This window comes from Trematomus bernacchii, unplaced genomic scaffold (genome assembly GCF_902827165.1).
Source record: "Trematomus bernacchii unplaced genomic scaffold, fTreBer1.1, whole genome shotgun sequence".
Lineage (NCBI taxonomy): Eukaryota > Metazoa > Chordata > Actinopteri > Perciformes > Nototheniidae > Trematomus > Trematomus bernacchii.
The window spans coordinates 1819006-1838042 of NW_022987662.1; the positions used below are offsets into that span (position 1 = coordinate 1819006).

At 39.2% G+C, this 19037-nt stretch overlaps 1 protein-coding gene across 2 annotated transcripts in view; it reads right to left on the reverse strand.

Moving 5' to 3' along the window:
- Window positions 1-2366: 2366 nt before the first annotated feature.
- esr2a (estrogen receptor 2a) overlaps window positions 2367-19037 on the reverse strand; it is a 43244-nt gene continuing 26573 nt past the window's right edge. For both annotated transcript variants that reach the window (XM_034135687.1, XM_034135686.1), the window contains 8 exons: window positions 13350-14086; window positions 11032-11198; window positions 10603-10719; window positions 8835-9143; window positions 6627-6765; window positions 4353-4486; window positions 3406-3589; window positions 2367-3000 (listed from right to left, as the gene is read on the reverse strand). In XM_034135687.1, coding sequence (XP_033991578.1) covers window positions 2766-3000; window positions 3406-3589; window positions 4353-4486; window positions 6627-6765; window positions 8835-9143; window positions 10603-10719; window positions 11032-11198; window positions 13350-13744 — 1680 coding nt within the window. In that variant the 5' untranslated portion in view covers window positions 13745-14086 and the 3' untranslated portion in view covers window positions 2367-2765. The remainder of the gene's footprint in view (window positions 3001-3405; window positions 3590-4352; window positions 4487-6626; window positions 6766-8834; window positions 9144-10602; window positions 10720-11031; window positions 11199-13349; window positions 14087-19037) is intronic.

The following is a 19037-nucleotide window of genomic DNA, read 5'->3' on the forward strand; positions in this document are numbered from 1 at the left end:
GAGGATGTTGTGGTCAGTGAAGAGGCCTTAAAAAAAGTGAATTCCGAACAAGAAATACACAAAATAAATCTAATCACCAGTGCAAAGCCAAGGTGTTTAAAGGGGGGAACTTACCTTTTACTAATATTTCCAATAAACGAAACGGTTAAATATTAAAAGAAAACATTTAATGTGAAGTTGTAGGTAATGGGAATATTTGTATATGAATAAAACATATTCTACTCGGAGGTAAGAGCACTTGTAAGGGTTTAAATTCCTTTAAAAAAATCTCAAGGTTCACTTACTAGCTTTAATAGCGTTCAGCACTTTAATGACCATCACATCAGGAATTTGTTTTTTGAAAAACAAGTAAAGAAAATACTTACAATCCAAGTACATGTAGTCATGTACACAGTGAAAATACAGTGTGTGATAGATTGTGATCAGAGGAAAAGACACAGGACTGAACAAGTACAGAGGTTCATTGAGAGGAGGTTTAAAAGTCTACATATTTACATATAACGCACTCAGTGATCCTGGTGGTTTAATCATGATTGTGCTCACAATGTATACAACAGAGAGGTCTAAAATATAAAAATACTCTCTTCAAGCAAAAATTGAGAAGTGCAATTGTCTTAAGAGCAATAGTAGTGATCTTCTTCTCAGAAAACAAGAGAGGAAATGTCTGTGATGAGCAGACTGTGCGCGGACATGTTGAGTCATCTGCAGAGTGTGTGCTGTACAGCGCCCTCTAGTGGCGATCTGCTTGTTACAAACAAAATCTGCTTTTCAATGTCTTTTAGTGGCTTCACTAAAGGTTTTCAGTCTATTTTCTAAGCTTGATGGGTAAATTCTATTGTACTGAATTGTAAAAAAAGACTTCATAGGTTCACAAGATGACTGTTTGTCTTTGGCAATAGGTTCACAAGATGACTGTTTGTCTTTGGCAATGTACCGCTATGAACAACAGGCATTATCTCGAAATACAGGAGCTATAGTTGTTAAATGCTAACAATATAAATACATTGTCTTTTCTCAAGGTTTACTGTATGTGACTTTGTAAAACAGGTATAGTTTGACATTTCAGGAAATACAATACACTTGTTTGCCTTTTGTGGCCAAGAGTCAGATGAGAAGATTGTATGCTAATTATGCTACAGCTAGCAGCCATTTAGCTTAGCATAACACGTTTTTAACAGCAACTCTAAAACAAACATTGTATTAATCTGTACAAATAATAAATGTGTCCCATTGTTTGTTTGTATTTGTACAGATTCAATAAGAAAGATATATTTTAAAATATTAAGTAGTGAGTTTTAGAGTTGCTGATAGCTAGCTAGCTAGCTATTTCTAGTCTTTATGCTAAGCTAAACTAAACAGTTCCAGCTACGTTTTTATTCTGAAAGTTGGATCGATCTTCTAATTTTACTCTTGACAAGCGAGCTAAAAAGCTCATTTATCAAAATGTTAAACAGTTCCTTTAGGTGGAAAATGATATTAATCTCAATCCAAAAAAACGTTTTTATAGAAATGACTAGATGGGAATGTTTGTCTTCCTGTGAATTAAATACCTGACATATGATATCATTGTATTTAAACAGGTTTATAACAAAACTGTAAACCCAATATATATATCAAGAGGTATACAATAAATAGCAGCAACCTTGATAGAAGCTGTAGGTATAGTTATTATCTATTTTGTTCTCATGTATATCATCATATAACTCAAGCCTATCTTTTCTACAACAGGGGGTTGATCTATCTGTTTTTCTTGGCCTGGTTGTTTTCTTCAGTCATTTTTGGTACAATGTTTCCTCTGTTGGACCTCCAGAATAACACCAAACATGGACGATGAATATGAAAATTATCTGATGTGAAATAACAACACAGTCTCACGGCATTTTGTGTTATAGTCACGAAATTAATCTATTGATTCGTGTTCACCAACACGATTTTCGCATTTTTTTCGTGTCACACAGAACGATTTTAAAAGCAATGTAAATAATAACAAATTTGAAGGAAAAATATCAAAACAAAATTACAGATGTCAGTATTCTGACACAGAACGATTTTAGAAGCAATGTATTTCTATTGGTAGTATGTTTCGTGCCTGCACCAAATAATAACAAATTAGGACATTTAAAAAAAAAAAAATACAAATCTCAGTATTCTGAGGCTCTTTGCCCCATTTCTTTTCCTCGCGGACGGCAAAAAAACTCCGACATTATACAATTTAAAATAAAAGGGTTAGGGTTAGGCTTAGATATTGAGTAAGACATTTTTTTTATGAACCACACAGCTTCTGGTCTTCCAAGACCCGACCGGACAAAAAGACGTGGTGCAGGCATGAAATATACTACCAATAGAAATACATTGCTTTTAAAATCGTTCTGTGTGACACGAAAAAAATGCAAAAATCGTGTTGGTGAACACGAATCAATAGATTAAATTAATTTCGTGACTATAACACGAAATGCCGTGAGACTGGGTTGGAAATAAGCTGCTCAGCCCGAGAGAATCTTGGCATTAACATATTGCATGAATTGCAAATGTAAGCAAGAACTAATGCTGCTGACCGAATAATGTATATAATAGTTATTATTAGTAAGGCAAAGGAAACGGCAAGTTCGGTCTGTCTGCAGAGTAATATCTGAAATCTCCAAAGTTGAGTTCACTACAATAAGTGCAGCGTGTGTCAAAATTTCCCCTGTGAATTCCACAGAATTCAGCAGAATGTTCCAGTAAAAAAATGATCAGTCTTGTGAACTATGTGCAAAGCGGTGAATTCATTGTGGTTCACCTCCACTCCCGGTGCTGCCAGGCGTCCAGGTGTTGGACAGGGAGCTGCCGGAGCTCGGGGGCCGATCAGGAACCTCTGTCAGGTCCCCGGGCTCCTGGGGGGGGCGGGGGGGCAGGCGGGAGCTGTGCATGATGTGGGCGTCCAACATCTCCAGCAGCAGGTCGTACAAAGGCACGATGTTCTTCATCTTCATACAGTGGAGGTGGTCCATGCCTTTGTTACTGCAAGGTGAGAGGGAAGGAAGAGAGAAGTAAAGTGAACATCGTGAGGTTTGATTACAAGATTAGTTCCTACTAATTTTTTATAAAAATTAATAAAAACTAAGAATAGTCATAGTATGCGAAAATATCATGAAAAAAGTAATAGTATAGTCTGTTGAAAAATATCAAGGAGAAAGTAATTGTATACTTCTCTATAAGGTTTTGTATTTGAAATGTTTGGATATTTGAAAAGGTCTGTTTATTTTAATACTGCAATATTTTAAGATGCATATCCCTCAAACAGATTTGGTCAAAAGGACTTTTTTCATTGCATTAGTAGAGGACACCTTATCACAAAATCTGTATTTTAGCTCAAGTACATCATCAATCCTGCATTCAGGACATTCTGACATGGGGTCTTTGTACCTGACATGGCGGACGTGTGACAGCAGCATGAGCAGGTGGGCCAGGCGGGTGTACTGCTGGCGGTATGGGAGGCCTGATTTGGCGATGGCCCACACCAGAGCGTCCGTCACGGCGTCCAGGAGCCGCAGCAGCTTGGAGCGGCTCTGAGGCTCCTCGCTGCCCTCTGACGAGATCAGGCACATGTCTGTTACACAGAGGCGGACATATTTAATTTAATAAACAGGTATGCTTCATTTAATATAACCCTTTAGAGAATTCTGCATGTTTTTCAACTGATCAACAACTTTATGATGATTTGTGGCTTTAATTCACCTTCATTTAGTTATATTTCAAGTCATATTTTGAAAAGAATCCAATGAATGTAAGACATTTCTACAAGTGGCAGAGAGTGAAGCATGTAAGTTTGTACACTGTGCAGCTGGTGAAAGTATTTTGTTTTTATATTCTCTGAAAAGGATTAACAACCGTTAAATTGCTTAAACGCTGGTTCTCAGAGATATTACATTTTTTTCAGCACTGTAAATGTTCAAATGGGCAAAAGCTGCAATGCAAGAGATGGACATAAAACGCTAGTGGAGACAATTACAAGGGAAACAGGAACATGAGTCAGACGTTAATTACTGTGCGTTGATTCTGCTCAGCGGAGAGGACTCTGAACCTGTCGCTCCTCACTCAGCCAGCCTGTTACTCAGACACTCCAATAACACACAGTGTTCCCATTAGGGGCTTCACTGGTGAGTTATTTAGCCCGTCCCCAGGCCAACCATGTGCAGACTCATGCTCGGACCAGATTAAATGCTGATCCACCGATCAAACACTCAGCTGTGAATCCACGTACTAAATCAAACACACATCTCTTTGTCTCACCTACACACATATAATAACAAGGAGAGCACACAGGCTGCTCATAAAGGAGGCCTTATAACTGTCTGTACGCCCACACTTACTGGAGTTGAGGAGGATCATGGCCTTGAGGCAGACGTACTCCTCCCTCTGCAGCTTGAGTTCTCTCACCCTGGATGTGGCAGCTATCAGCATATCGAAGATCTCTGAGAAGCCCTGCACACAGTTCCCCTCTTCTCTGCCGAACAAAAACACAAACACAGCCAGATATTTATCAAACAGACACTTGTTTAGCAAGACTATGAAAAGGCACATTAGACAGATAAACCTGCATGACTCCCAAGTTATCCTGGGATGACTAAGTTTTGTGACACATCTGTGATTGAAGGATTGAATGTAAAGCTGCACAAAGAGCAGAAGACTCCATTTATAGAAAGAAGCTTAGTACATACACGCTATTTGAGTAAAATGTTAAGGTACTTGCACTATTTATTCTATTGTAATACATTTCAAAAGCAAATAGTGTGCATTTTTACTGAATTAGTGACCAGTGACCTTAGAGCAGGGGTGTCAAACTCAAGGCCCGGGGGCCAAATCCGGCCCACGACTTCATTTCATGTGGCCCCACAAGAGCTTGCAAAGAATATAATATGTTTATTATACATGACGCTTTACAGAAGCACATTGCCCATAAACTACATGCCCCACAATGCATCTCAAATTTGACTTTTTTCTCGGAATTTGACCTTTTTTTTTTTTAAATGTTACTTTTTTTTCAAAATGTCAGTTATTTTTTTTTGTTTTTCCAGAATTTGGCTTTTCTTTTTAAATCATTTTGTGACATTATCACTGAAGAGACTTGCAATTATTTGCCCTTGACTTCTGCTTTCAGACGTAGTTAATTATGAAGTTATTACCCTATCCGGTAATAATCCAATGCAGAGGCAATCACATTATTTTATATATATTAAATATTTATCAATGTATTTTTATATAGTCTTAAAGTTACAACCGGCCCTTTGAGTGCAACCATGAGGCTGATGTGGCCCGTGATGAAATTGAGTTTGACACCCCTGCCTTAGAGAATGATATCTTACTTACAACACATGAGTTTATATGTGATGCATTTTAAAAACACAACAATTAAATCTGTATATGATGTTGAATCAATATAAGCTATCTGTTAACAACATACTATAACATTCTGCATTACAGGTACTTTCACTTTCAATATTTTACTGTTTGCTCTACTTTAACATGTTTCTTAATGTTTTAATGCCAGACTTTAGCTTGTACAAGAGTAGTTTACAATGTGGTTTTAAAGCTCTTACTAGTGTTAATTACCTAACTACTGCATCCTACACTGACAGATACTTTTTTCCTTTGAGCTGTGGACTACAGAGCATGCACTACATCATTTCACTGGTTAGCTGTGTTGATGAAGAACCCACAAAGGAAGTGTTGGGGAGGTGCAGTGAGAGAGGTCGGGACACTTTGTAACAGATTCAGAAGCGGCTGAGCACCAACAGAAATCTCCCTTAAACTAAAATGTGAGCACATAAGAAGGCAGAGCTGCTGCTGCAGTTTCTGAATGACACACTGTGGAGGAGTTGTCAGTTTTCTCTCCTAAATGTGGAGGAAATGAAACTACCTCTACATCATTAACAACATGATTCAAATCAGACTGTGGGTGGATGATCTATCATTGCTTTAAAACGGTCCAAAGGTCAGAGCCGAGCACGCGGTGTACCAATACTGATGTTGATCATTGAGATTGGAAAAAAGCAAACAATAAAAGGGGATAATGATGTCGCTGCCAGTATACCTTTTCCCATACAAGGTGTATAAGTCATCCTTTGAAAGTAGAGTGAAATACAAACACACATTTTCCTGTGATTTTTCAGATTCAGATTCTTCTCAAATAAAATTGTGTGGAAGTGACGGATTAATGATGAAAACATCTATATAGAGAATGGATTACAGAAAGGAAATACATTGAATGGCAACGGCTCTCTAGTGGACAAATGATCTAATGGTTTCAGTGGAACACTTGCAAAAGGAGAATGTCATTTTCTATAGCACAAAGCCCCTAAGTGACAGTTTGTGTTTTAACCAAAGCAATAACATTAAATACACTATTTGAACTGTGTCAAGTGTGCGATCATGGTAGCTAGCCTCTCTGTGGTCGGCGGTCAGTGTTACTCAGTGTGATACTTGTTGGATCAAACAAGCTACATCAACAGCTGTTTGTTGTTGTGCCTTTATAAGTGATTGAGAGCCCTAATATTCAAAAATAATAATGACACACTGTCCCTTTAGTGAACAGTAGATATGTGAGGTGTTGGGGCGGGGGGGGGGGGGGGGGGGGGGGGGGGTACCTGCTCAGGCTGAGGTCCGGGGAGAAGATGAGTTTCCCTGGATGGTCCACGGACCTCCACATCAGCCCCATCATCAGAACCTCCAGCCAGCAGCACTCCAGCAGGTGCACCTGCTCCAGGAGGCCGAACTCCACAAACCCTGAGGAAACACATGATCAAATATTAACTGTGTGCCAATAGTGAGGCTATACTGTGGGTGCTGAAGTCATTCATCATGCAAAAAGGCTCAAATACTTGCTAGGAATGAGAGGATTTCTGATGATTTATAGGACTGTTATATTTCTTTGCGGTTTAGATAATTTTATTCGGCTATGGGAAATTGTCATAGCTATTTTTATTAGGGAAACAATTGTTCATTTCGGCACTAATTTAAACACACATTTGTTATGTAATGTATTATGCCCCAAATCAGGTCACAACCACTAATATATTGGCAGTATTTTGGGGGCTGTGTAAATACTGATCATGTGGTTTCTGTGTCATAATATTTGCCCGAAGCAAAGAGGAGGCTGAAATAGCCTGAAGCATGCACTTTGTTCAAAACGTTAATATTGTGCAGACAACAAGTCTGAATCAATTAGCACGGACCCGACTAACATGCTCAATAAAGCGGAGACAATCACAGAGTCCAGACAGAGCCGCTCTGCAGCCATGAGCAGGAGGATGAGATAAACAACATTTTATTTCTTTAAAAATACTTTTTGAGTAATATTAAAGGGAAATCAACTCAATGTGTTTTGCTATTTATCTTGGACTTAATATGCTTAAGCTTATAGAAAACTCGTCAATATATTCATTCTGGACCCAAAAAAGAGGAAAACTAGAGAAGTAAGCAGCTACCATTACCAGGAATTAAGTGAATTGTGAAAGGTCCAAATGTTCTATCCAGACACATTGATGTTTATATAGACATGTCTCTAAAACTGCTGCAGGTTTTTTCTCAACTCTTATGTGACTTGAATATTATCATAAGTGAGGAAGTCTTTATTTTTAAGTTGGGAAATATTCTAATTTGTATTTAAATGAGAAGATTAATACCACACTCAGGGCAGTGCATTACGTGTGCAGCTACATGGAATGGATGAAAAGGTGGTTTAATGGAATGCCATTTAAATGTTTGTTAATATATTTGAGAAGGGACAGTAGATATTTTTTAACAATAGCACTTGAGTCCGTTATGGTAATGTGACATGCTCACTTCCATCTGCAGGAGCTGGTAGTTGGATGGCATTTGTAGAAAAAAAAAAAAAAAAAACACACAGAAAAATAAGCACAGTGATAGAAAACATAAGCACAATTATTTATTCGCTTTTTTTTTTGCCGAGAGTTAAGATAATTAGTATTTTATTATTACTCAGGGCAGTGCATTAAGTGTGCAGCTAAATCCAAAGGACGAAAATAATCAGAATCAGAATCAGAAACACGTACCAGGAATTAAAAAAGGTGGTTTAAAGGGGACCTATCATGCAAAATGCACTTTTGTACGTCTTTTATACATGAATATGTGTCCCCGGTGTTCCAGGGAACTCACCAAGTGTCAGAAAACACAACCCTCTCTATTTTCCTCCATACCCAAATCTCTAAAAAGGGGCTGCAAACGGATCTGATCAAAACTGATCCAGATTTGAAACACTGTTCTGACTTCAGGACAGTGGCGCTACGGCTATTGGGCCAACTCCACCAATCAGGAGGAGACAGCCACGGCCATTGCCGTTCGAAAGCGCTGGAGACGCTGTAGTACATATGCCAGGCCTGTAGGTGGTGCTGTTCTGCCCTTATCTGCCCTTACACAAACACAGAGCTAAAAAATGTCAAATTGAGCAAAATGAGGCATGGCTAAAATGCATGATCTGTTTGGTATTTTGAAAAAAAAAAGTATAAATATGCCTTATATAGGTATGGTCCTACACTATATTATTCAAATATAGCATGATAGGTCCACTTTAATGTAATGCCAATTAAATGTTTGTTTATTTATTTGAGAAGGGACTTGAGTCCTTCATGGATATCTGACAGATCTAGCCATACGTGCTCACTCCCATATGCAGGACCTGGTAGCACATTTTAAAACACATAAGCACAACGAAAGAACATCAACACAGTGATAGAAAACATAAGCACAATTAATAGGACAAGAGTACGGATAACTCCAGTAGACTTTCATATTTCTTGATGCTATTTAAAGTCTCCCTGCACCCCCACACCCACCTGGGATCTTCTTGGCCCAGCTGATCATGTGCACCAGCTCCTTGTCGGCCAAGTTGGTGAGCGACATCATGACGTTGGCTTCAGTCAGCGGCCGGTTCATGTCCTTCATCAGGTAGATCTCCGGCGGCTCCGCCTCCATTATCCTGGAGATCAGGTGCTCCGGGGTCAGAGCCGGAGGGAGGGGTGCGTTTGATAAAACCACCACTGCTCCGTTTAACGCCTTTGGTAGGTTGGTTCTGCTCTCAGAGGACAGGCGGGTCACTCGCCTCGTCTGGGGGTTCCTGCAGTTCGCACGCTCCTTACGCAAACCTGACATAAAGAAGATGTTCACATTACTGCTGGCATATATCCAGAGGAGGGAGTAATACTAGCATCCTTTACTAAAGTAAGTGTAGAAATACTACAGTCTAAGCAAAAGTCCTGAATTCTAAATATTATTTGAGAAGAGAAGTATTATCAGCTAAATGTACATAAAATATCAAAAGTAAAAGTACTTGTTTTGGCTCTTTTCACATTATTATAGACTATTCAATGATTCTGTTATTACTGCACATGTTTAATAATTAAAATATTTAATCAATAAGAAATATAATATTAAAAGATAATACATCATAATTTATTGTTTTTCAAAGTGGTACCAATTGTAGACACTTTTAGAAAAACTGGGTTTATTAGAAGTACAGAACTGTCATATCATTTTTGTAAAAGTAACATAATAAAAAGTAACAACGAGTGTTATATAACTTTAGTGGAGTAAAAGCTGTGATCCCTGCCTCTGAAATGTAGTGGATAAGAAGTATAAAGTAGTATGGAAATACTCAAAACAATTGAGTGATTGAATACAGTGAGTGAGTAAGTGTACTTAATTACATTCCACCACTGCATATCACACTATACACTCTGTATTTGTGAAACATAACTCATACTGTATATTTACATATACTATTTTGTAAATTGTCATGTTTGAAATGCTATTAAAACCTGCTAAAACTGATATATCTGGATTCTTGGAGGCAGAAAAATATCAATCTGTGAACATAATACTGTCATCATCACAATATGGTGAACCGATAAGCAAACAGTTGCTTATTAAATCATCCAGCAGATAATGACTGTTATAACCATTTACTTGGAGTCCTACTTCCGACCCCGATTAATTCACGTCCAATAAATCTTTAGATCTCTTTTTCAGTTTCATGTCGATTCGGTTAGCAGTAGTTTATGGTTTCCACTAAGTCCTGAGGGAGGTGTCTGGTTCTTTAGTTGCTAAACGCTCCAACATGTTCCCCAGATAGTTGCCGACTTTTCTGAGCAGGTAGAGAACAGAAGGTGTTGTTGATAAAAAAAAAACATCTGCCTGCTGCTGATCTGAAAATTACGCAATGAACCAAACACTATCTGATCTATCCATGGCATTTAACTATACTGAAAAATAAATGAATACAGAATGAATTCCTCCACAGCCACAGAGAGCCACTCCTCTTCATACAGCTGTTGAACAAATCAAACTCACATGGAAATAAACAACAACTCTCCCGGCTGCTGCTCAGGGAAAAGGACATTCTTGGACAAACAAAGCCGCGGGGAACTGATGACACAGATGACAACCATTACAGCAGGTTGCTTTAAAAAGAAAATGAAATACATATCCTGACTGGAGACAGTTTCTGGTTCCTTTGAGGAAGAGAAAAGGCAAGAACCTTGATGGGAACAGAAGGAGAAAACAAACACACATTCAAAATGAATACGAGAAAACAAAGACACTTACCGCACTTGGTCATGCCGACTTCACAGCATTTGCGAAGGCGACACGCCTGGCAGCTCTTGCGGCGGTTCTTGTCTATCGTGCATTGATTAGTCGCCGGGCAGATGTAGTCATTGTGTCCTGAAACAAATAGAGAACATGAGGACAAAAACGGACTGAAGACCTATGACCATTGAAGAGGGTTTCATCTATTCCATAAAGCAGATATTGACATATTCTGGATCAAATAGAATTTTTCACTACAGGTGGAGGTGCTGGGAATGTGAGGGAACCACCTGCTGATTAAATAAATATGATTTGAACACCACTTGAAAGTCTCAACAAAACCTGAAAATGGAGATCTTCAGGAAACTGGTGCTCCTGACATAATGCCACCCCTGTTTGTTTGTGTATCACACACACTCAAAGACCCTGTGTGTTTTTGAGTCTCACCTTGGATGCTCCTCTTGAAGAAGGCCTTGCACCCCTCACAGGACCACACACCGTAGTGGTAGCCCGAGGCGTAGTCGTGACACACGGCGCAGAAGTGGAGGTCCGCCTTCCCTCCGGACGACACCACGGCCTCCTCGCTCTCCTGAGAACGCCTCCTCACACTCTTACTAACAGAAAAACGGTCGTCATTTCAAAGAACACAAGGAATACAATCAGTTCTCAGTAGGGTTGCAAAATTCCGGGAATTTTCAAAGATGGAAACTTTCCATGGGAATTAACGGGAATTTATGGGAATAAACTGGGAATTTTCTAAATTGAAGGTTGGCTCTTCGTAGGGAACTTAAATATAGTTGGGGAAAGTATATTTTAGCATAATCTTGACTAAATCAAACAGATGCCATTCAAGTACACTTGAATATCCATGCCATAGCACACTGCTTACTGCATGACTATTGAGACCACACCCCCTACAGGCACTGTGCATTCCTCCATCACATGCACAGATGATTTCAAGAAGATTGGACAACACTTTTGAGCCCAAAGCACAAGACAAATGAAGCCACATCTTTTCATTTAACATTTTGAATGGGACTTTGTGGGGATTTTTGGATTTTGCATTTTTGTTCATTTTTTAATGGGTGGGGTTGGGAGGGATGAGTCATATTTAACTCAACATTCCTGTTTTCGTTCTTTAATGAAACAAATAATTGTTCAATAAAATAATTAAAACTTGTTCTGTTCTAAAAATCTGTTGAAATGTCATGTTTTTTGTTTAATTTTGCATCGAATATTTCCAAAATTCCCCAGCTTAACTTCCCATGGAAACTTTCTGGAAATGTACCGGAAAGCACCTTTGCAAACCTAGTTCTCAGTAAGAAATCTGTTATCAGTATGAAATCAGTTCTCAGAATGAAGTCTGGCCTTAGCATGCAGAGCAGTTTAATGAAGTGTGCTGCATGTTGCATTCTAATGATTCATTATCACCTGGTCTGGAGAGTGATTACTGATTATTTTAGATTATTGCAGCATTTGTTAAGCAGGGAACACTTGAGGTGATGAGAGAAATCTTATTTATCTAGTTCTAATTTACATGCATTTATTTGCACAATGTGTCACTTTTCTCTAGTACTATTTATTTTTGCACTATTTTTACTTGTTCTTATGTCTTGAGTCAATTGTTGTTGCATTGTAAGAGGAGCCTGGCTCTTAAGATTGACATTGCCAAACTCCGCTGTAACTATTGTGCATTTTAGCTTTGAAATCTTTAGAATAGTATCTTTTCACATTGGGAAAGGTTATATTTTGACTGGTAAGGGAAAATGTTGGGTCTAGATAATGCAACTTTGAAGACTTAGTCTCAAACAGTTTGTCTATTTATCAGTAAGTGGATCAACAGATGTTTGTCAATAATTTAGATTTGTTGACTTTGGCTCAAGGAAATTGTGATAGGCACAGTCTCTTCTCTTCTCTCTTAAAGGGGACCTATCATGCAACATGCACTTTGTGATGTCTTTTATACATAAATATGTGTCCCCGGTGCGTCGGGAAACTCACGCAGCGTCAGAAAATAAAACCCTCTCTCTTTTCCTCCGTACCCAAATCTTTTAAAAACGGGTGTACAACGAGCGGATACAGATTCCATCCGAACTGATGTCAAATCGGCGGCGGACCCACAGAAAGTTGCTATCAGAAACAATGCCTGACGTGTTTTGGACGTCTTTGTTTACATTAGCAAGCCTCGCTAACACTCAGAGCTAACCTGTACTGGAGAGCACATGTGTTCAAAAAGCAGGAAATAAAAAAAGAACTCACCTTGTGATAAACCCGCAAGAGACAAAGCATTTGAGCTCCATACTGTTTCAGAAATAATCCTTGACGTGGTTTAGAACAGGATGGCGTTTTATCACAGCAGAATTTAACTTTATCTCCGGTAGAATTCTGATCAGGCATTAGCTCCGCCTCCTCTTATTTATTTTTTTCAAGCTAAGGACCCAAGATCCGCGTTTCTCTAACGGGGCTTCAAAAGAGGGGTTTGAGTAGTATGAGGCATGGCTACAATGGGTGATCTGTTTGGCATTTTGAAAAAAAAACTTCACAGACAGGTTTTGTATAGGTATGGCCCTACAATATATGTTTCAAATATAGCATGATAGGTCCACTTTAAAGTGAGTTATTTGATTTAAACAATAGCTAGAAGTGATGCACCATTTTATGCATGCTTCTTGGTTAATATCAAGCTGTCGTTGGCTCTTTTCTTGCTGTAACAAATGCAAAGTTCCCCTCTGTGGGACGAATAAAGGGATTCTGATGCATCCTACCTGGTTGTCAGGATGCCGTCCCGCAGCTCCACCCAGGGGCTCTGGACCGGCTGAGGGGTCCGAGCCTGGGCCTGGTGCAGGGGGAGGGGCCCCACATGGCCGTGACTGGGCCAGAACAAGGAGGGGCTGAGCGACTGACAGACAGAGGGGCAGTCGGAGATACCCGGCCCGGCGTACGTGAAGATGGTCGGACTGTAGAAAGGGAGGGGGGGGAAGTCGTGGCCGATGTCGGTGTACGGGGAGGGGATGCAGATGGGCTGGTTCGCCATGGATAACCCAGGAGAGGAGGCCCTGAGGGGAGGAAGGGGGGCGCGACATCCAACTCGACTGGAGTCCACCTCCTGCAGCTGGAGGAGGGGATGCTCCTTCTCTTGAAAGAGGGCGGCGGCCATCATGATTACAGACGATCTCGGAATCACAAGATTTTCCACATCATCGATAAAAGATAGGAGTGTAGGATGGAGTTATCCCCCGGTGTCTTATTAACGAGAAATGGCCATAAAAACAAAACCAGCAGATCTACCTACACAGAGCGGGGGTGTTTAATGTCACTCAAGTGATCATATGGTAAACTCCCAGAATGATGGATGGCTTTAATAACACCTGCGGCAGATTCAACCTCACTGACTGTGAAGTGTTGGAGTGAATCACCTTCTGTGAAATCATCCCGATGAAAGTCTGTCCACTTCAGAGAGAGGAAGATGTTCAGGAGTCAGATGTGTGGCAAGCCTTTCCACCTGGGAGAAGAGAAAAACAAAAATACTGTTATGAACTGCGGAGGTGACGCATCATTAAATGTCGCTTAAGGAAGGCTGCATCTAGCAATTCGGTACCACTTTACAATAAGACTACCCTTGTTACGTGCCGTAGTGGGTGCTTGTGTGTGTTTGTGTGTCTCTCTCTCTTTCCCCCTGATTGTCTCCAGGTGCAGCCTCTCCCCCAATCCCCAATCAGGGCCTCCATAAAGGACCTGAGAAAGGCTGCAGTCGCTCTCTCCTTCTCCTCTGGCTGCATGTGTGCAGCATGGTGTCTCTGTGTGAGGCCTAGTTTAACGTGTGTGTTGTTCATTGTTAGGAGATGTGTACCTTTGTACCTTGTTTAATTTAGTCAATCTCTGTTAGAAGAAAGTTGTAGTTTATCTTAGTTTACTTTGCAAGTTGGCTGGTGAGCCCTTTTTCTTTGATCAATTAAAAGACCATCTTGTGGCTTCACAAACCGGTTTCCTCTCCTTTTTTCTCTTGCCCGGTTGTTTTGTATTTTGTCACTTCCCTTTGGTTCCCCTAGTCCAGTAGGGAACGTAACAAATGGGGGCTCGTCCGAGATCTTTGAGACAAGGAGTGAGTATTTGATTGTTTGTTGTGCAGTGTTATTGTCTTTAGTGGTAAGTAGTAGTGGTGTATATAAGTGTAGCATTGGCTGAAGTCTCTTACTGTTGAACAGCTTCCTCAGTTTAGATAGGGGAGTGTCTAGCTGGGCTGAATCAGTCCTTCCTTCAGGCACTCATTTATTATTTTGCCTTTTATTTTCGGGTTAATCCTGGGTGGGGATTTAGTCCCTGTTGGGGGCAGGCGTTTCAGCCGCTGATGTTTGCCTTTAAAGTCGCCTCGAGCCCGGCACGCTCCAGAAGTTTGTGGTAGGCAGGATCTGGGGAAGTTATTGGGAAGACTGGCGTCAGCATTTGTGAAGCTTTAGGGGTAGGTTGTGTCACAAAAAAAATTTTTTTTATATATATAATTTTTTTTTTTTTTTTTTTTTTCTCCCTTCATTCATACCCAATAATGTGTGTGTTTTGGTAACTGTGGCCAAACACTTGTTTGGTTTTATGGAGGGGGGTGTTACGTGCCGTAGTGGGTGCTTGTTTGTGTGTCTCTCTCTCTTTCCCCCTGAGTGTCTCCTCTCCCTCAGGTGCCCAATCAGGGCCTCCATAAAGGACCTGAGAAAGGCTGCAGTCCTTCTCCTCTGGCTGCATGGTGTCTGTGTCTCTGTGTGAGGCCTAGTTTAACGTGTGTTATTCATTGTTAGGAGATGTGTACCTTGTTTAATTTAGTCACTTTCTGTTAGATGAAAGTTGTTCTAGTTTATCTTAGTTACTTTGCAAGTTGGCTGGTGAGCCCTTTTTCTTTGATCAATTAAAAGACCATCTTGTGGCTTCACAAACCGGTTTCCTCTCCTTTTGTCTCTTGCCCGGTTGTTTTGTATTTTGTTACTTCCCTTTGGTTCCCCTAGTCCAGTAGGGAATGTAACAAATCTTATAAAGGGTTTATAATTAGGTTATGAACACTTTATTAATCATTAAGAACCATTTATAAACCAGTTCTAACATAGTTTTCATACATCAACACAGGCTCACTATTTGGCAAGATGACTAAGCCTTATATTGGCTACTTAGCGAGAATCAACTCAGTGAGCAACAGATACCAAGGATGCTGGCTAATGAAGTAAGCTAAGTAGCCAATATAAGGATTAGCAGTACAGATACATTTGGGCTCACTATTTGGCAAGCAACCGGTCACAGTTGCCCCGTTTCTCATGTCTTATAAAAGCTTAATGATTTATAAAGTGTTCACAACCTAATTAATGAATTACAAACTATTCGTAAACCCTTTATAAGGGTAGTCTTATTGTAAAGTGGTACCAGCAATTCTTCAAAGAAAATTCAATATCTCAGGTTGTACCTCGTCTCATCACATCAGCAATATGATGACATGATATAGTTTGTTTTAGTCAAATATATCCGATAATATTTTGGAAAACACTAATGTGAAGTCTTTGAAATTCAAGTGATGATATACTATGGCAACATGTATATTTTGTCTATAAATTAAAAGTCAAAATTGTGACTTCAACCCGGTCATAAACCTGCCAAAGAAATACAGATTTAGTAGGTGAAGACATTTTTTAATTTACAAATGACTTGACAATATTGACCCAGATTTTGTATTCATTCAAAAATATTTTTCCATTATACAATTAAACATTTCCTATTTGTGCATTTTTTTTTAGATCAGTAAAAAGTGTTTTAAATTTATGGAGGTTCATACACTATATTAAACACATTCAAACACCATCAACAAAATATAATTTAATAAAAAGAAAATTATTCTCAATGTTTATTAAATATATAGTGTTCTGGCTTTCTACTGTCAATACCTTAAAGGAAAACATGTCATCAAATGTAATCAAAAATCTAATTTTGATGCAACATTAAGGATATGGATCATGTTTATAAGTAGAGCGGATACATGTAAAAATCCAGGCTTCCAGTTGCATTCAAATGCCACCGCTTCAAGGTGGAGTTTGACTTCTTTTAAAGAAATTCAGAGTCTGAAAAGTGACAAGCGGAAATACAACGGCATAATTTATAATGTTCTTTAGACAGACAGCTGGTAGATCAATAAATACAACACACACACACACAATCACAGAGGCACACACACATGTTGGTTTACTCTTACGACACCAGATAAGTTAATCATTCCTGTTCTGCAGCAGTCTGTCTTCAGTCAGAGTTGGTACACATTGTCTCCCCCTGCCTGGCACTCGGCTCACTTCTTAAAGTCATCATTCACCCAGAAGATCACGGCTCTGGTAATCTTCCCAAACGGCTGAGAGACACTTTAGGTTCGTCTCGCCAACAAACCCAATAATCCGTAAGAGAAGCCGCAGTTCGTGCTGTGTAGAGCGTAAAATGGGCACTTCAGAAATAGCACTACAGCTAAGTCCTTATTTTTTATGATAACACATTAAAATGTTATCGGAGAAACCACTCTTACAGCTGTGGAAACATTTGGGGGAAAAGGAGTTATTTAGGTGTGCTGATCATTACTCTCGTCGTCAGGTTTTTATTTCTCCAGCTACTACTTGAGTTATTGTATGTGAAAGTTATGACAAGCTACTGTATATCAAAGATAAAAACTGGAATCTGTATGGACACATTTTGTTCATACTCTTCCATTATTGTACCTTGATTGATGTTTTGAAAACAAGTGAGAAATAAATGTTATTGCATCCCATGCTTCATTGTGGACACGTAATGTGTCACTACGCACTTACATGGAAGGAGACAACAATCTTATTTCACTTGACAAACCCTATAAGTTAAAGATTTCTAATGCATTTTTCTCCAATAGCAGAGGCACACATGCCTACTGTATCTAAGGAACAAACACACACTTGCTTACCCCATTACAATCTAAAAAAAAGGTCATTTCTGTATGTTGGACTTTAAATGGTTTCGCTTGTTTAAAGTTAATGCACCAGCACTTAAATTGATATTTGAAGCTAATGTGTTTTAGGATTATGGCTCTTGTTCTGAATTTGAATCCTTGCACTTACTGTATTGTAAGTTGCTTTGAATGAAAGTGTCACTTGAATCATATGTAATGTATTGTAATAATGTATTGAACCTGACAAATAAAGTGGTGAATACAAAAGAAGCATTTAGCATCTACAAACAAAAAAAAAACTACATTTTTAAATATTACTACATACTGTATTGCATCTGCTGTAGCAACTTTTTTAAGGTTTTTAATGTTAACGATATACATGTGAGAAACTTCCTCTGGAGGGAACTTTGGGATGCTTAACATGCACCTATATGAAACTACAGAAAAGAGAAAACTCCAAAAAGCATAAGGGCCTCTTTAAGATACTGAATATATATAGTGACTAGACTTGTGTCCGTGGTGCATGATTGTGGATTCAGACACGTAATTATAATTAAAAAAGCATTACTCTAATCTGTAACAGCAGCTCAAAGGCAACTGAATATTAGTTTTTTTAAATGACATTTACAAATGATCTATTTCTGGATGATAACGAGTGTTTCTTGGCAGCGGGGAGATGGCTTTAACCTCGTCTTCTTAGAGTTTATCATGTCTGAGATCTAGACTGATGACTTTCCACAATATCAAAGAGTTGAAGCTATTCTCCGTTTGAGGTTTAATAATCTCGCCTGCCAGCTGATCTGTTTCGGCCTGACTCATGGGGAATGATTGATATTATAAAGTAATGCACCGGCTTATCAACACATGCAGCCCTACGATCAATAATACAACAGAAATAAGATTGTAATCAAACATTATATGACAAGGGTGGATGTAATCTAAAGCAGTGGTTCTCAACTGGTGGGTCGCAACCCAAAAGTGGGTCGCGGACCCGTTTTGAATGGGTCGCAGATTTGTGAGTGAAGAAAAAATAAATTAAATTTTTTTTTTATATATCTTCTTTTTTTTTGTGGAAAAAAAAGGCAAACTTTTATTTTGAAGGCCCGATTTTCTAACGCTGTGCATGCAGTAGGCGTTGGACTGGAAGTACCGGAGACCATAAACGGTTTTGAAAACTTCTGTCACGTAGTGATCATCTTCTCAATAAAACATCTTTGCTGATGTTTTTTCGAGTCTTCTGGCCAATCAGAATCAAGATTGTTGCCGGAAGTCCCCACGGAGAATAACTTTGCGGTAAAATAATAAAAATGAACACATAATGAAATATGACCCCCGGCTTGATGATTGACAGGTCACAGAACAATGGGGTCTATCTACCCTTACCCACAATTTAAAGTAATTCACACAGACTATCTCCTCTTTGCTCTTCTCTCTGTGTGGAGCAGCAAGTTCAGCTGTCAGAACAAAGTGAAAAACAAACAATGGCATAAAATATTATTAATATGTCGGGTAGTAATACATT